The sequence below is a fragment of the Columba livia genome, chromosome 3 (assembly GCF_036013475.1).
Source record: "Columba livia isolate bColLiv1 breed racing homer chromosome 3, bColLiv1.pat.W.v2, whole genome shotgun sequence".
Lineage (NCBI taxonomy): Eukaryota > Metazoa > Chordata > Aves > Columbiformes > Columbidae > Columba > Columba livia.
This window is the reverse complement of record NC_088604.1, coordinates 46,748,836-46,765,585: the sequence shown is the minus strand read 5'-3', so window position 1 is coordinate 46,765,585 and position 16,750 is coordinate 46,748,836. Positions and strand designations below refer to the sequence as shown.

The window sequence follows — 16,750 nt, the reverse complement described above, 5'->3', positions numbered from 1 at the left end:
TAATCCAGAATGCTGCTGAAACACAAAACTCTTGATTATCCTCTTTCAGCCCTTCTACAGATGTGTTTTTGCTTTACTACTTATTGTCTGTAATGACATCAGGCATGTGGGAGAGGGAAGAAATATGAAAGCTCAATGTGGTATAAAGCCAGGGCATTTAAGTGTGAAAGCATGTTGACTTTTCTGTCAGACCAGCTAGTCCTACCATTATCAATTTTTTAACTGAAATTACTGTTTTGAATGATTCCACAGGGCCACTGTAGACCACTTAGGCTGTTGTGAAACTAGCGGTATTTTGTGGGCACAGCTTGGAGACCACTGTTTTAGATACTGAATGTGTCAATTCCAGACTTCATTCTACCAGAAATTGTCAGTCATTTATACTTGACTCTACAACTTTTCTGAATAAGCAATAATGGATATTGATTGGTGGAGTCCAACAGGTATCTTAAGTGCTGTATGTAGAATTAAATGTACAGCTTTTATGTTAATTTAATATCTCTTAATTTTTAGGCATTACCCAATTGGTTTGCTCTTTGATCTTCATGCATCAAATACAGCCCTTCCTTGGAGCATCACAGTTCATTTCAAGGTAAAACTTAAATACACATTTGGTTAAAATCAAGCATAAAGTTACATGAAATTTGGAGGCTAGGAAGAAATTTCACAGTTGTTTTATAAATAAATGGATGGTGTGACCTTTTTGAAGTGGAGAATGTTCCTTCTTCAAGGATCATCAAAAGTTTTCTGTACATCTACAGGTATTTTCCATGAGATTGTATGTGCTTTCAAATTACCTTCCTTTGAAAATTATTCTATTATAATCTGAAAACCCAAATTTCTTTTTCAAGATAAGTTATGAGACTGTCAGTGCAATTGAGTGGATATAACAGAAAAGCTTTCTATGTTGTTTTTAATTCGGTCAGCTTGAGTTGACTGAAGATTGGGAAGTACTAAGTACTCATCGACACAAGCGTGGATCTGAGATACTGCAACAATCCTTGAACTCAGGGAATGCTGTTGTACTTCATGTGGGTCCTCTTTAGAGACCTGAGTGAAGTGAGTTTGGTCTTGTGACAGTTTAGTCATAGGAAAGACATTATTTTGATTACACATTGTAAAACCATTAGGTATGACTTCATAGCACTACTGATCTTTGCTCAGAAGAGTATTTGTGCAGGGTTAGCTTTGGTGCAGGGTTCTTTCATGCTCTGAAGTGTGTTGAGAAGGTAATACTAGGTGTGTTTTGAAGTCAAAATCAGAAGTAAATATTAGGGTATTTTAACTTTGAAATTTCAGTTTCTCCATTTAAAAGAAACAGTGCAATAGGAAAACTGATGCAAAGGAACATGCTGGGTTAATAGGCTTGACTTTAGTGTGTGATATTTGAGAAGAAATTAAAAGCAAACTTGGAAGCAGTTGTGTTGAACATTTTCATTGAAACAGCTCTTCTCTTGAAGGTGTTTTAGAAAAGGTCTTTCTAACAGAAGTAGTCTGATATTTTTTGGAGTGTACACCTAACACAGCCTAAGACTGTATGATTATTTTTACATATTGAAACTTTTAAAATGACTGAATGAATCTGAAAATGAGGACGTTTTTGAAACCATTATAATTGGTACACTCTGATATATGTCAGAGAGAGCTGTGGTGAAAAAATTTCGCAAGTGTTTTGAAGAAGCTGTAAGGCATCTATTTTCATAAATCATTATTTAATTGTTACACATTCTGAGCTCTGGAAGATTAGCAGTGGCAATGTGTGGATGTTGCTACCTCAAAGCAGACCCATCTTGAGAAATAAGTTGCAGCGCCACGGTGCTTTTCAGTTTCATGTATGAATGTGAACTGACTTAATGTCCTTACATTGGTACTTGCCAAAGGATCAGCTAATTGAAGTTTATCTCAAAGGTGTACATTGAAGATCAGCAGAAATAATTTACTGCTAGGGCAGTATTATTTGAAAATATGTTGTAATTTAATTTTTAAAAATACAACACCTTGAATTAAGCACCTGCTTAATCTCTTTCTGGTTTTGATGTAATTTGAAAGTTTATTTAAATAAACCCCTCTTAATCCTTAAAGTCAAAACATAACTGAAATCACAGAATGGTTGGGGTTGGAAGGGACCTTTGGAGATCATCTAGTCCAACCTACCTGCTAAAGCAGGTACACCTGCTTTATCAAAGTATGTCAAAATATTGAAGACATTTTCACATGTTACAGTTTCTTACAGATAAATAGTCTAGGTGTGGGATTCCTACCTGGATTGTTCTTTTCATTTGTGTGTAGTTATTCTTCAAAGAGCCATAATTTTTATTTGGCTTCATTGAGCAGTATTAGATTTTTCTGGGGTTTAGCTTTTGCTATCATGGCTTTCTTTTTTCTTTTACCAAAGCATGCAGTCAACAACAGATAGCTCTAGAACATCTGTAAAGACTGTTTGAAGTTAGAAACATGAAAAAAAGTTTATTTGTGGTCAGCAGAAGTTTAAAAGTTGACAGAAACTTGTGATTTACCTCCTCTGCGATTCATGCAGACCAAGTAATAAACACCATTTGCATTAAAAGAACAGTTTATTCACTTGTACTTCTGGTATGCAATAAAATAACATGCATTTATATCTCTAGTAAAGCTGAAATACAGTTGCCTTAAATAGTTGTAGAAGTACAAGGTTGAGCAGAGTACTAAGGTCTGAGAATTGTGAGAAGCCGTAGTCTGGGAAGTTGCTTTTGTTACGCAGGTGTGGCCTTATGGGAAGGAGGAAACCTTTGTCCCATCCTGTCAAACTCACCTTACACAGCTCTGCAGCACGCTTAGCACTATCCACGTTCTCAGCATGGTAACCAGCTCTCCAGGTTTTGGGCAAGAGATAGGAGGTGGTGAACTGCTCTAGAAATAGTAGTAGGAAGAGGAACTCAGGTGTGCCAGGGGAAAGGCCTCTGCTTCTGCTGAAGCCCTTATCTGCTGGACCCAACCTCTCCATCCATGACCTGATATAGAGGAGGAGAGACTGCATCTGTTTTTGTGTAACTGTCAGCTCAAAATCGCATCAGGCAAAGTGAAAAGGCATTGCTTTTCCTTGTAGAATATGGATATATTGTGGAAGCTGGAAGGATAAATGAGGGGTTTTAAAATTAATCTGTTTTGAAAAAAAGACTGCTGATAGTAACTAAACATAAATATATGGATGTTTCCCTTGCTGTTGGATGTGTTCCTTATGGTTTTTAATGCCATATAATTGATACAATGTTTGACAAACATTGCCTAATGCAATCAGACTATCACTGATGTTTTGTGAACTGGAACTGATAGATAAATCTGGGTGGAACGGAGTTATGAAACCAGACTGTTGAAACTACCTGTGATGTTTTTGAAACAGTTTTATGTGAGAGGGCGTTTAGTGCTTGTGTCTGTACAGATGATACCTACTTCTTTATGACCAAGTGCTGCAAGTGCCTTACTGGTATGTGAAATAGAACTAGTACTACTTGAGCTTTCTAAGAAGATCACAGCGAATCCTTAACTTTTCTTTCGAAGATACAGAACGTGGATGGATTAAGACATCACCAATAAGAGTACTTGATTTAAAGCAGGATATGGGATCTGTTAAAACTTTCTTCGAATCTCATAGCTGTGTAACCAAGGGTGGCTACCAGCTTGCTTACAGTTGTCTCTTTCTCCAAGCAACTGAATAAAGTTATTTACCTTTCACAGAATTAAAGAATGTTAGGAGTTGGAAGGGACCTAAAAAGATCATCTAGTCCAATCCCCCTGCCGGAGCAGGAACACCTAGATGAGGTTACACAGGAAGGCGTCCAGCTGGGTTTTGAATGTCTCCAGAGGAGGAGACTCCACAGTCCCCCTGGGCAGCCTGTTCCAATGTTCTGTTACCCTCACTGAAGTTTCTTCTCAAATTTAAGTGGAACCTTTTGTGTTCCAGTTTGAACCCATTACCCCTTGTGTTTGATTGCTATTTCTTCAAGTAGAAAGAAGGCAAGTAGAATTCAAAACAAATTCTGTGCCTACGTGTTCTATATTCAAGTAGAGAACTTATTCTGTGCCCTAGCTTATAAATCAGTGGGGATGCCATACTTTCTGTTGGTAGTCTCATGTAGGTGAAACTGTTTCATATGCTTCTTGCAGTCACAGTTGTGTTGTTTTCTAGGTTATTGCTTTCATGTTTAGCTTTTTCAGCTTGTGCTCACAGTACTGCATAGAAATGTGTCAGTGTTTTTCTTCTAAAGAAAAGAGTAGACAGCACTGAGGTTGTGGGAGTGCTTTCCATTCTTCCACAGTGTTATTCCCTAAAAGCTGGGAAAATTAATCCTGTCACACCTTTGTACTAGCATGGCTAAGTTATTTCTACTAGTTTAGCTAGCTCTGACCAGTTTTAAGTATCTTCTTCATATTCTGCAGACCATGCTGTGTATGTTTTCTGAAACACATCCTCAGGGAGTAACATTCCCTATAATTTGAAGTTCATTTGAAGTTAGTCAGCAGGGAGATGCCTACCTGTAGAAAGAGGAATGTCCAAAAAAAGACCCTGCAGTTCAATATTTAGACATACGTGTGACAAAACAGTTGTAACAAAACTTGTCGTTTTCATGAACGTAACTAAAACTTCAACTTTTATTGTGAAAGTCAGTTTCTAGGTTCCCATATTACTCAGAATTAGGTACATCCCACTATTTCATATCTTTTTTTGAGCCTTGCCAGTGTCTTGCTTTGAATTCTTGTATATAAAGAGCTTTTTGATCTTGAAGTATGCCATTTCTGACTGCTATTTTCTTCTGGATTGATTACCAGATTTTACTTTTTTTATTTGAGCAAGTAAGTGAAACTTCTAAAAGTATTTTACAAGCCTGTGCAGATGTCAGTTGGCAAGTAACAATCCCAGCAATGTTTTCCATTCATCTTGGGCCCAATTATACTGAGACACTCAGCTTTGTTGTAGGAGGAAAGGGAGTGAGGTCTGTCCTAGAAGGAGAACTTTCCTTTCTGTTCTGTCCTCGTTCATGTCTTTATACTTGGCCGTCCTCATATGAGAAACAAGCTTTATCCCTGTCCTTAAATTTCTAGGCAGTTCTACATAGATCAGACCTAAGTAACAATAGCACTCCCTTTGGGAGTTCAAGACCAAACTGTGGATACTTCAGTGGAAAAGATATTAGCAATCTTCTCTTCCCTTTATACTCCTGTTTTTGGAAGACGCTCATCGTTGTGATCTACAGTTTCCAGAGTCTGGCTTCACTGTCATAAGGAGGAACTGCTGTATGAAATTCCATTATTTAATTTCCAGTTCTTTTCAATAACCTGATGAGGAGGGCACTGTCGTTCTTGTCCTCAGAATTTCCTTCAGGTAGGGCAATCCCCAGCTCCCTTTCGTGTTGCTAACTACTACTGGTTCTTAATATTTAGAGTTTCTGTAGTTTGAAGCAGTCTTCACTATTTTTCCTGGTTTTATGTGGAGGAGGGAAGGTATGGGTTTTTCCAGCATTGTATTGTTCCTACTGTGACATGTTAACTATGTTGTAAAACCCTTTGAAAAATATGCCATTATAGGTACTTGTATTTCCAAAATTATTTTTACAGCCCCTCACAAAGGTTTTTTGAAAAGCCAATTTGTAATGGGTTAAGAGGAAAAGTCCTCTTGTGGAATAACAGATGAGAATTAAAGTATAAAAATAAGTGGCAAGCCCATGTTAAAAAGGGCGGTACTGATGCTGCTGCTCTGGTTTGGTTCTGGGAGTTTGTGCCATTCAGCATAATCATAAGCAACTGTGAAAACAAGATGAATAAGGAGGGGATGAAACATGGCAGGTTTTTAAACTTCTGAAAACTAAAGACAACTAATTTGTGACAGTGAATGCTTGTATTGTGAAATGGCAAATAATATTAAGTGTTAGAAAAATTAGAAGAACAACCCTAACTGTATACCTCTACAGTGATGAATTTCTGGTGAGCTAATTTCCAGATTTTTTTTTTTGTACCTGGACAAGATTTACTACTATATTTCCTTAACAAATGAGTTAGGAAAGGTAGCCATCATTTACTGACGGGAAGAAAGTTACCCAAGGAGTGGCAATGCTGAATGCAGTGCGCCAGCTCCAACCAAAGAAAACGGGGATGGAATCAAGCAAGGCCCATGAGCTAGTAGTAGGCATGTGTATTAGGTGAAGTTGGAGTTCACGAGGATTTCCAGTATATTTGAGAAAAATGTTTGTCAATGGCATGTATGCTGTAGTTCATGTGTGCTATAGTGGATGATGATACTTGGAGGAAGCATTTTTTGATGGCTTGCATAGAAATGGGTGCTAAGGCGCCATTGAGAGCCAGTAAGAGTTGAGTGCTTGTCACTTAATTCTCTCACTTTTCTCCCGTTCATTGCCAGAGAATTGAACATGTGCTTGAAAATATGATAAAAGTAAATTCCTGAATTTTGGTTTTAAGGGCCTAAATACATCCACTGATGTATTTAAATGTATTTATCAAGTTTAGGTCGGGTGATTTGGAGTAATTTGTGGTTTTACGGAAAATTGTTCAACTTTCGTTTTTCAGTGCAAAACCTTTCTTGTCAGCAGACTGAGAGAATGGTCGTTACCTTCTTCCATAAGCAGAGGATTCCAGTGTGCTTCTTTTGTATGAATATAAGCCTAATAAAATTATCATTTCTTCATCTTTTAAGGTGTGTGATACATTTACTTCTCTCGATCTGTCTTTTCTTTGTAGAATTTTCCAGAAAAGGATATTCTACACTGCCATTCTAAGGATGTGATTGAAGCTCATTTTATGGCTTGTATAAAAGAAGCAGATGCTTTAAAGCACAAAAGTCAAGTCATCAATGAGATGCAAAAAAAGGATCATAAGCAACTGTGGATGGGATTACAGAATGGTAAATTTGATGCATCAAGTATTAATTATATTTAGGTCTAGCATGCTAATAAATAATTTTCTTCAAGTTTTAGTCATGTACAGGGTATAAAGTATAATTTCAGATTTTTAGTCTAATGTCATAGAAAAGATCCATTGTTTTTAAAAAGTCACCATTGTTTTAAAAAAGTCACCATTTATGTGATAATCCAAATGTGGCTTGAAGAAACTAAATTGGGTCATGACTCTGTTTTAGCAAACTAAACTAACAACAAAATAGGTAAATATTGTGTCCTGTACTTTTGTGCCAATAATGGTCTTTATTTAGGAAACACCTGAAGTACAAGTGTTGTTCAGTATTAACTGTCTTGGACTAGTCAGTAAAAAAGGTTGTCTCCTCTAGTTTATGTTAAGGATTGTCACTGATAAACAATACAGGTAAACTTTTTAAAAGTCTCCCAGTAGATTAATAATTTTACTTTTCCTTCTGCCATTTTTTTTAATTGCTGATATTGCCATGGCTTTCACAAAGATTTCTGTATAGATAAGTGTTGACTTGAAAAAGTCAGGAAAGTAATTCAGAACAGGATATTCTAAAATAGTTAATATTCTTACTTTGCATAGATGGCATGAATTTGTAGTGCAGTGCAAAATATAACTGGTTCCATCTGGTTCCATCCAAAGTGCTTCTTGAGAGATTCTGTTTTGTATAATATTAGTCAGCAGACTGACTGTAATATATTCACTTTTGTGAGTTAGCAGTAAATAGAGAGTTCTGATCCCCTAGCAGCCAGAATCTGTATAAATACAGATGCTTACATTGTTATTATACAACTCAGTTTAAACTGCAATTTTAATAATTCTTTAAAAAGAAGTATTCTGCTGTAGCCGTATGTGTCTTGCAAGCAGTTTAGTTCAAGAGAAGAGGAAAATGCTGTGCCAACGTAGTTTTGATTCCTCTTTCAAGAATTATTAGCTTTATTGCAGAAAGAAATCCTGTCCCTTAGTCCTTGTGCTCGAGTATCCCAGCAGCACACTTTATGCACTCTTTTTATTAATGTTTTTTTTTTAAATTAAAGCAAAAATACCTCTAACGTGAGTTGTCTTCGCATCATAACTCATTACACATAATAATGGCAGAAAAGCTGACTACATAATGAAATGGCATGAGTTAACATTCTTTTCTTAACCAGAAGTTCTAGAACCTCGATACCCTCGATATGCAGGGTAATAGAACAGATAGGTTGTGTGTTCTTTTCATGCTCATCTTAGGGTCTATTTTTAGTTGATTATTTGTCGAAGAGTATCTTGAGTAGGGAAACCAGAGTTTTACTGCTTTGCTTTACAATGTTAAGAACAGAGGTTGCCTAGCAAGGTTGATTTCAAGGAGGTTTTGCTGTACTTAATGAGAAATTGCACCTGTGGAATCTGACACCTAAATGAGAAGTTTAAACAATCTTTTGAATACTTTCAAATGCTAATTTTAATTTCTCAGCTCTTCATAAAAGAGAAACAAGAAAAGCTTGTGAAACCAAGAAAACTCTTTTTAAGCATGTTGTATCTTTCAGTGTGTTTTTATAGGCTTTCGTTTGAGATGTAATAATTTTAAACCTCTTTGTGAAACAGAATGAATGACCACAAAAAAGAAAAGAAAGTAGCATTTGTGATAACTGCCTTGTAAGTGATGATACATCTGCAGGTTTTTTTTTCTGTGAAACTTCAAGCAATTTTCTTCGGTTCTTAAATATAGGAAGTGTTATTTGTTTAATGAGTGATAGCAATACTTACAGGATATGTATTAAACTTATGATTTTGGAAAACAAAATCCAGTTTTGCTTGTTTGGAGAAATGTGACTACCAGTTGCAAGTGTGATTTATTGTCAATATTTATGCCGAGAAGGAAGTACTTGAACAGGTAGTGTGAAAAACTTTCCAGTTGCCTGTAATGGCTTTTAGGGGAAGAGCTGTAACAGTGAATTTGTGGCAAAATCTTGTGCTGGTAACAGCTGGTAGGTGTTCATAACAACCTTTACATCCCTCCTCCCACCATTTCTGCTTTTGTGTTTATCTGCTACCAAATCAGGAAGGTAAACATGCTTTTCTGTCTGTTGCTTGTGTTGTGTTTTTTCTTGTTCTTCAGGCTTCATGTAGCCAGCTTTTGTCCATAAACCAGATATTTCTTAGCTAGACCACTTATTTGGAATGGGTACATTGATGTTGCCCTAATTTTGACCAGTGTTGTGGATGTCTGACTGTGGTAGGGCGGTGATACAGGCAGGCTATACAGCTATACTGATCTTTCTTCCCTTGTACAAATTGTTAAAATACTGTGATTAGAATTGATGGAAAGTGTTACTACTGTTGTTGCTTTAATAGTATTATGGCCATTTTTATCATGGGTAAAAAAGATTTTCAAGTGCTTTTTTTTTTTTCTTCTTGCCTTTTGTATGTGAGAATAAAGGCTTTCAGCTTGGAAACATTAAAACTCTGTGGGCCTAGTGATGACTCAGGATCAAACAAATGAAATCTCAACTGGTTTTAAGGGGAGAGTTGTATTTTTTGCATGGTTCAAAGACTTAATAGCTATAACTTCAGTATATAATGGTTCTGATAAAGGAAGAGGGTTTGGATTCAACACAGCTGCTTTGCATCAGTTGTGGAGAGACATAAGCAACTATGCCATGAAATTTTCACAGGCATCCTTTAGAACCGGTGAAGACTAGACTTAGTATTTCTGATATGAGTGGGGGAAATAAACAGTAAAAACCCATAGCCATTTTTAAGGCTTCTTTATGTATTATAAAATATAATGAAGTCATTATTTTACTGAAAATATTATGGAAAAAGAATGTAATGCTCATTATTATGAGAGGGCTTACCAAAAGTTCAGTGGCCATATTGAATTGTTCTTATTAAAGGAGAAAAATCCTGCAGACATTCAGAGTATGCAATATTTTATATTTTAATGCATGTCATCTCTTTCTTGTCTTACTGACAGAATCAGGCCTGTGTTTTCTTGTATTTCTTTCTAAATTATATATATTCCAGTTCTGGGGTTTTGAGGGTCAGAAGTAATTTTTTTTTTATTTTCTGGGTTATGACATTCCTGTTTAGAAATGTTTGAACTGCCAAAAAGAAATAGTGTCACACATTATCAGCATCTCTTCTGTGCTGTGTGCACATGGCCCACTCAGGTTTGCTCCGTATGTCTCCTGCTCGTTGTAGAGAACTGCTGGAAGCACCTTTGTTCTTTTCCACAATCTGAGATTATGAATGTGCTTTGGTAGCTGAACAAATCTCTGTAGTCTCAACTGGTCATTTGAAGCATAAATTAGGCAATATGTACTTACAAAAAAATCAGGAATTTAAAAGGATAATGAATGAACGAGCCAACTTTTTTTTAAATCACAAAGCCATCTTTTTTCCTTCTTCCCTATATCCCTAACAAAATCTCTAGAGATCTGATGAAGTGTGAAGAAAGACTAAACAGTTCTTTTGAGCTTTGAAAATGTGTGTAATTGGTTTAAAATTATTAGATTAAAAAAAAAAAAGGTCATTGCCTTCCTGGAGTTAAGATAGCATGGCATACACCAAACTTTGTGGTTGCTGATAGTATGGAACCAGGGGGGTACGGTACAGATTCAGACAACTCTGCACAGCCAGCCCAGCACTGTTCTGTTGCTGGGCTGGGCTCACACAGGCTGGGCCTGCAGGATGAACCAGATGCACCAGAGCAGACCTTCCCAGGGAGTGTTTTTGTGGTGGTGGTTTTTGTTTGGGGTTTGGTTGTGGTTTTTCTTCTGATCATGGACTGTGACCTAGACTCCAGTGCGAGTTCTGAAATGTTTACTGGCTTGTCACCCTTTCTGCACAAATGACTAAACTCATGCTCCACCCGTGTGGGTGCAGCATCATGACTCTAAACTGCTGTCCCCAAAAACTGGCTTTTACCCTATTACTCTTCTGCGCAGGCCTGATGCCCACCTGCATGGCTGCCCTTTGTCACAGTGCGAAGGTGGGGGTTGGTGGCAGCCCAAATTCCCTCTGTGGCTTTCTTTTATAGAGCTGCTGGGTTGGTGAGGCCAGGGAGAATCCGTGGGTCTCCCAGAAGAGCATGAACTTTGTGAAGGCAGAAAAGGGAGGAAAGCAAAAGGCAACCCAGTGCCCACAATGCTCCTTTATACTGAAGTCTCTACTGTGAGAGGATGTTGACCAGAGTTAGGCAGACAGGGGCAGATAGAGCAGCTTTCTAGTGTTTTTACCATCTCATGTTAGATGTCCACGTGTCTAATGAAAACAGCTAAACACTGAGGGAGGAAGCTTGGAGGTCTCTGCATCTTTGACATGGGTAATCTGCCAACCATGTAATCCATTCATATATATTGGAAAGTTTGAATTTATATACCTGTTGCGGTTTCAAGAGCTTTGTGTTTTGTCCTCACTTTGACTTTCTTCCTCCTGGAATGACACCATTTCTTCAGAAATACAGCCGCCTTCCAGATTTGCTACTTGAAACAGGTGTGCCTTTCATCTTCAACCCAAATCACAAATATGCTGGTTCTATACATTCACTGCTTCTGTCTTCAGAAGTTTTTTCAGATGTTTGCTAGACTTAGATTCAGATTGAGAGAATCTTTGCCAGTATTTCTCTAAATCTATTTTACTTAGGTGTAAGTGATGCAGAACTTTTGTTTTTCTGCCTCCTGCTTTCCTTCCTCCCTTTCCCCTCAAAATGTCATTTCCTGAAAGACATGTAAGGTCTAACTAAATTTCAAAGTAAAAAACAGACTGAATTTTTAAGATTAACTTTCTTCAGTTGTTGAGGATTTTTTGATTTGCAGTTTGAAGTGCTTCTAAGTTGCTTTCTGCTAGTAAACTCCTGAATTTGACAGATGCATTAATATAAAGGTTCTTTAACTTTTTAGAAAAGCTGTATTTTAGAAAAAGTATAGTACAGAGAAAGCAAAGTAGGTTAGCAAGTTATACAAAGATATGCTTCTCTGCTCTACTATCATGTATATAAATGGAGCATAATCAGAGGCAAAGAGGGCATTAAAATATCCAGGCTTTCTAGACTTGGAGCAAAGAACTGGAGGATGGGTACAACTGTCAGGTGTTCTTTTCCCTTTGATTTACCCAGGGAAGTCTGTAACAAGCCCTGCTGCTCTGTTCTTATACAACCTGTGGATTCTGTGTTTCAAAAATGGATTACATGTTTTTGTTTAATAGTCATCAGAGCTTTCTTTGTAGCTTAAGTGACATTAGCAACAGAGATCTCCTGCTTTTAGGCTACACAGAAAGCTTATATTTGGTAGTATATATGTGTTTGCATATTTGAATACAGAAAAGTAGTCCATCTTGATGGTTGCCTTCCCCTGAACCTTTTCCAGATAAATTGATGACCTAGAAATGAAGGGAGGTGATGTTAAGGAAACAGTGTACTTAAAGTGAAACTTCGTTTTGTGATTACGTTTGATAAGAGAAAAGAATGTTGGTAAGGTATAGCTTGCTTGTGTATATTCACAGGAAACAGGGGGGAAAGGCCTTTTTGGATCTGATAATCTGAAGTATGAAATGCTGATTTGTCATACAGTTTTCAAAATGTCCTGTTAACCTGCAAAATTAAAGCAATATATTTTTATTTCTTTATTGTCAAACTACTACTTTGCTATAAAAACTAATGAATAAATTACAGTGTAGAAGTAAATGTGTTAATACACTGATCTCAAACCTAACTGTACAGCATAAGGAGGGGGATCCTCCACTTTTTCTTGGGTTGCATCTATAGCTCAATTTATAGTGTGGCTTATGAATTAATATTTTTTTAACCTAGAATTTAGAGCTAACTACATAAGGAAGTTTTTTGTAATTGTCCTCTGCTCTTGGAAGTTTGTTATAGTGCATATAGGCAAGTTGAGTTGATTTAATTAATTTACACAGTAATAGTACTAAAAAGGGAGTGACAGACCTAGGTAGCCAACTCTGAGGCCCATACCACGTACATGACTATTGTTAGTACTTGAGCTAGTTAGCACGATGTTTACTTCTGTAGTGATTCCATGTCTTATGTAGTGTGGACAGGCCAAGTAAAGCCTATTTGGCTTTTACTTTCAAATGTTATGTTTTTTACTGCTTTCATGTGCTATTATATAACATGCCTGCTGAATGCAAATTTGGAGGGTATGTAAGATCAATGGGCACATCATGCAGTCAAGATATTTCAGGTAGTGACTGTTGTGTAATTACAAGGTGCAATTATGACTACTTCAGATATGTAATTTCATGTTGAATGTTGTTACTTTGTTATCTGTGACATGATGAATATTTCCATATGTTCATGTAGCTAGCTTCTGTCATATTAAGTCAAAAGAGTTCTAAGGTCCTATCTCTCTGTATCCAGTGGTTACTCTAGTCTGAAAAGACTAGTGAACTTGTCTGCCTTCTTCAGTGGTGGATTTGTATTATATGCCATGATCTGTCAAAATAACAAAGTAACCTATGCTTCTAATAGCAAGAATATTTAAACTGTGGGTGGTGGCAATGTGTAAAATAGGAAAGAAAACAAAAATCTTAATGTTTTAATGATGCCATCCCAGTATTTCAAACTGTGTTCTCAAAAGGGTGTCACTGAGCTGTAGTAGTCAGCAGGAGTCAAATATGTATCAGAGTCTTGATAATCATAATTATCTGTGGTTTTATTGTACAAGAATAAGAACAATGAGTTTATATGACCTAAAGTCATTTAGAGACAGGTCTTTAAATAGCTGAGAAGTGCAAGTAACCAGCTGTAAATACTGTTTCTGAATAACATGGTACAGTTAGTTTTGAAGTGTTTAAAATATTTATCTTTCATCAACAAAGCTGCTTCATGCTTGAGGTATGCTGCCTAAAATTGAACTTTTTATAAAACTGGATAAAATTACTCCCCAGTCAGCAGAACTATGTATGCATGTAGAATCTTAGTCTTCTTGGAGACAATGTAGAAGTAGAATCGATATTTTAGAAGCCTCCTTTCTGGCTCTACCAGCCAAACAAAGTGCTTGTTAAGAGTATGAGTCAGTAGAAAATATACTTGCTTTAATGTTAAGAAAATCCACTTTGTGTCCTTGAGTTACAGCCGTCACTCTCTGTACAGTACAGTTTATTATGGGTATGTGATGGGTTAAACCCTTAGTGAGTTTATGATTAAAAGAAAACACTGATGGACAGGAGGGCAGATCTGCCATGCAGAGGGGCGGTGAGGAGCTGGAGCAGTTGTCAAGCAGGAGCCTCCTGGAGCTCACAGACACAAGTGCAAAGTCCTGCACCAGGGACAGGAATAACCCAACATGTTGTGGGCAGGCTCAGGACTGACTGGGAAGCAGCTTTGTGGAAGTGGGTAATGGTGAACAACAAGCTGAATGGAAAGTCTGTCATGTGGTGTTGTAGAGATGAAGATTAACCAGGGGGCTGCTTTAGCCCTTGCGACCCCCAGAATCAGCCAGATGGTGAGTAATTCTTCCTTTGGCTCAGCACTCACAAAGGTGTGCTGGCAGTGCTGTGTCCTATTTGGGACCCCAGGACAAAAGGAATGTGGACAAACAGAAAAGGGTCTAGCTGAAGAGAGTGGCGAAACTGCCTCGTTTAGCCTGAACATGAGGGTGCCAAAGATTGATCTAGCAGGTGCTTTTTACCACCTAAAAAGGAAGCCTTATAGAGCAGATGGAGTCAGACTCTGCTCACACATACCTCCACTGACAGGGGAATTGGGCAATTACAAAAAACAACAACAACAAAATCCCCTCAAAGTTGTGGCAGAAGGAAATCTGATGGGCTATTAGGGCAGGGGAAGTGAAAGTGTTTGAGTGGAAACCTGTGGAGAAGGTCAAAACTTGAAGGCAATACCTTGAGCAAACTTGTTTAACTTTGTGTAGACAGCTCTTTTTTTTTCCAGGGCCGGAGCTTTTACTCTGAAGTTTGCTCTTCAAAGGCACGTCCAATCTTATGTATCAGAACCATAGGAAGACTTCACTTGGAGAGTCTTTGGCCTCTTAGTTAATGCTATGGTTGATTCTGCCCAAGTACTTCTAGCTGTGCATAATTTCTGTGGTTCATACAGTTATTAGACAGTGGTGAACCACTGAGAGTAGACAAAAGGGTTTATTTTTTAAAATTAAGGATTGGACACATTTTTATGCAAACTGCAAACTGGTATTGCTTCCATAGAGCTAGAGATACAATTCCATTCCAATAATTTTGTCTTTAAATTTATATAATTAGATGGCTTTAAGAAGAAACCATGAGTAGTCAAGACAAAAAAAGTCTTGTGTATATGCTACCCTGAGGGCTATAACTGTTAGTTCACTTTTTTGACTTTCTAAAAAGATATTAGAAGATAAACATGAATTACTATTTCCTTTCTTAATTTAAACAATCCTGAGTTTCAAAGAACGACTGTAAGACACTAGCACAAAATAAACTAATTTTTCGGGTTGTCTGAACAGCATTGTCCCCACGTCTCAGCCTGAGAAAGAAGCTCAGCCTTGAAAATTTCAGCCTGGACTAATCCTTAGTTGAAACTGCGTAGTATAAAAAGGTTCAGAAGTTACTGTCTATAAACAACAAGCTGCTAACAGCTAACTACAAGCTACAACTTTTTAATGTAACAGTTATAAATTTGTTTTAATTTCAGTGGTTGCTAAAGGATCTCCAGTCTTGCTTAATGGAGGAAACAACAATTCTTCAAGTGTTTCCCTGTAACATTCTTTCTTTAAGCTGTTTTAAAGGACTCTTTAAAAACATGAACAAGTTCAGTGATAGGTTTCTGAACATTAAATGCATAATATGGCATGCTCTTTTTGTTAATTTATGTTTGAGGTTTAATTTGGTGCTTGCTTAATTTGTGTGCTGAGATTATTGTTACGGATGACATTAAGTCCGTGTAATTTTGCCAGGTCTTGCTATTTCTGTATATTTAAATATGTGTTTTCAAAGCTGTTTTTAGATTTTGTTCATCTCTGTAGTACTGAAGGCTAATAATATCTGTCTGATGTTTGGACCTGCAGTGACGGCATTTCTAATAAATGAATATAAATAATAGTGCCTTAGCTGATAGTTTTTTTTTTTTTGAACTGGATTTCTCCTCCATTGTTTGGTTAGGAACTTCCTGATCTTTGACATAAAATGCAGGGAGAAAAGGTTTTATATTTCACTTCAGGTAAAGTTATATAGCAACTATCCCTGCTTATTTAAGAAGTAAGATTAATAGAGTAATCTGAAACTTTTATACTGTCACTAATCTGGCTCTGTTTGAATCTTGTTGCCATTAATTTTAATATTGTAATTCAGATATGAACATCTGCCTTTTGCAAGCAATAGGTTTTGCTAATACAGAAACTCTTTTAACACATTGGTCAAGCACTTTCTTAAAAACAGATGGATTGTGGAAAACAAAAGTAATCAGATTTGACTGTTACGGGAGTTTAAATATCACGTAGACTGCATAAGCTTTTCACGAGGGAGGGAGATGAGCGTGTAAAGTGCTTTTGCTGATGGGTACAGAACTCTACTTACTGGCTTGATGAAAATGCAGTTTTGTTTTGATTGTCAAATTTCCGGCCAGCACCTTCTGTCTTTAAGTCCTGTCTAGCCAAAGCACTAATTAGTTCTTATAGCTTGTTGTCGCATTAATAGCTTCCTTAAGTCTGTTTTGCATAAATAGGAGACGCTGACACACAAAAATGAGCAAATGATGAGTTCATTTGCTTATCTTTTCAGGAGGATTGGAGGGGAGTGTTGGATGATGTTCTTTTTGGGGTTGTGTTTTTTTTTTTTTGTTTTGTTTTAAGCTTTGAGTCTTAAGGGTTCTGCAAAATTAGGTGGGATTATTTATTTATTTGTT

General features: G+C 37.0%; 1 protein-coding gene across 3 annotated transcripts in view; it reads left to right on the top strand.

Moving 5' to 3' along the window:
- ATG5 (autophagy related 5) overlaps positions 1-16,750 on the top strand; it is a 77,095-nt gene that overhangs the window by 15,234 nt on the left and 45,111 nt on the right. For all 3 annotated transcript variants that reach the window (XM_065056616.1, XM_065056618.1, XM_065056617.1), the window contains exons 4-5: positions 514-592; positions 6,730-6,892. In XM_065056616.1, coding sequence (XP_064912688.1) covers positions 514-592; positions 6,730-6,892 — 242 coding nt within the window. The remainder of the gene's footprint in view (positions 1-513; positions 593-6,729; positions 6,893-16,750) is intronic.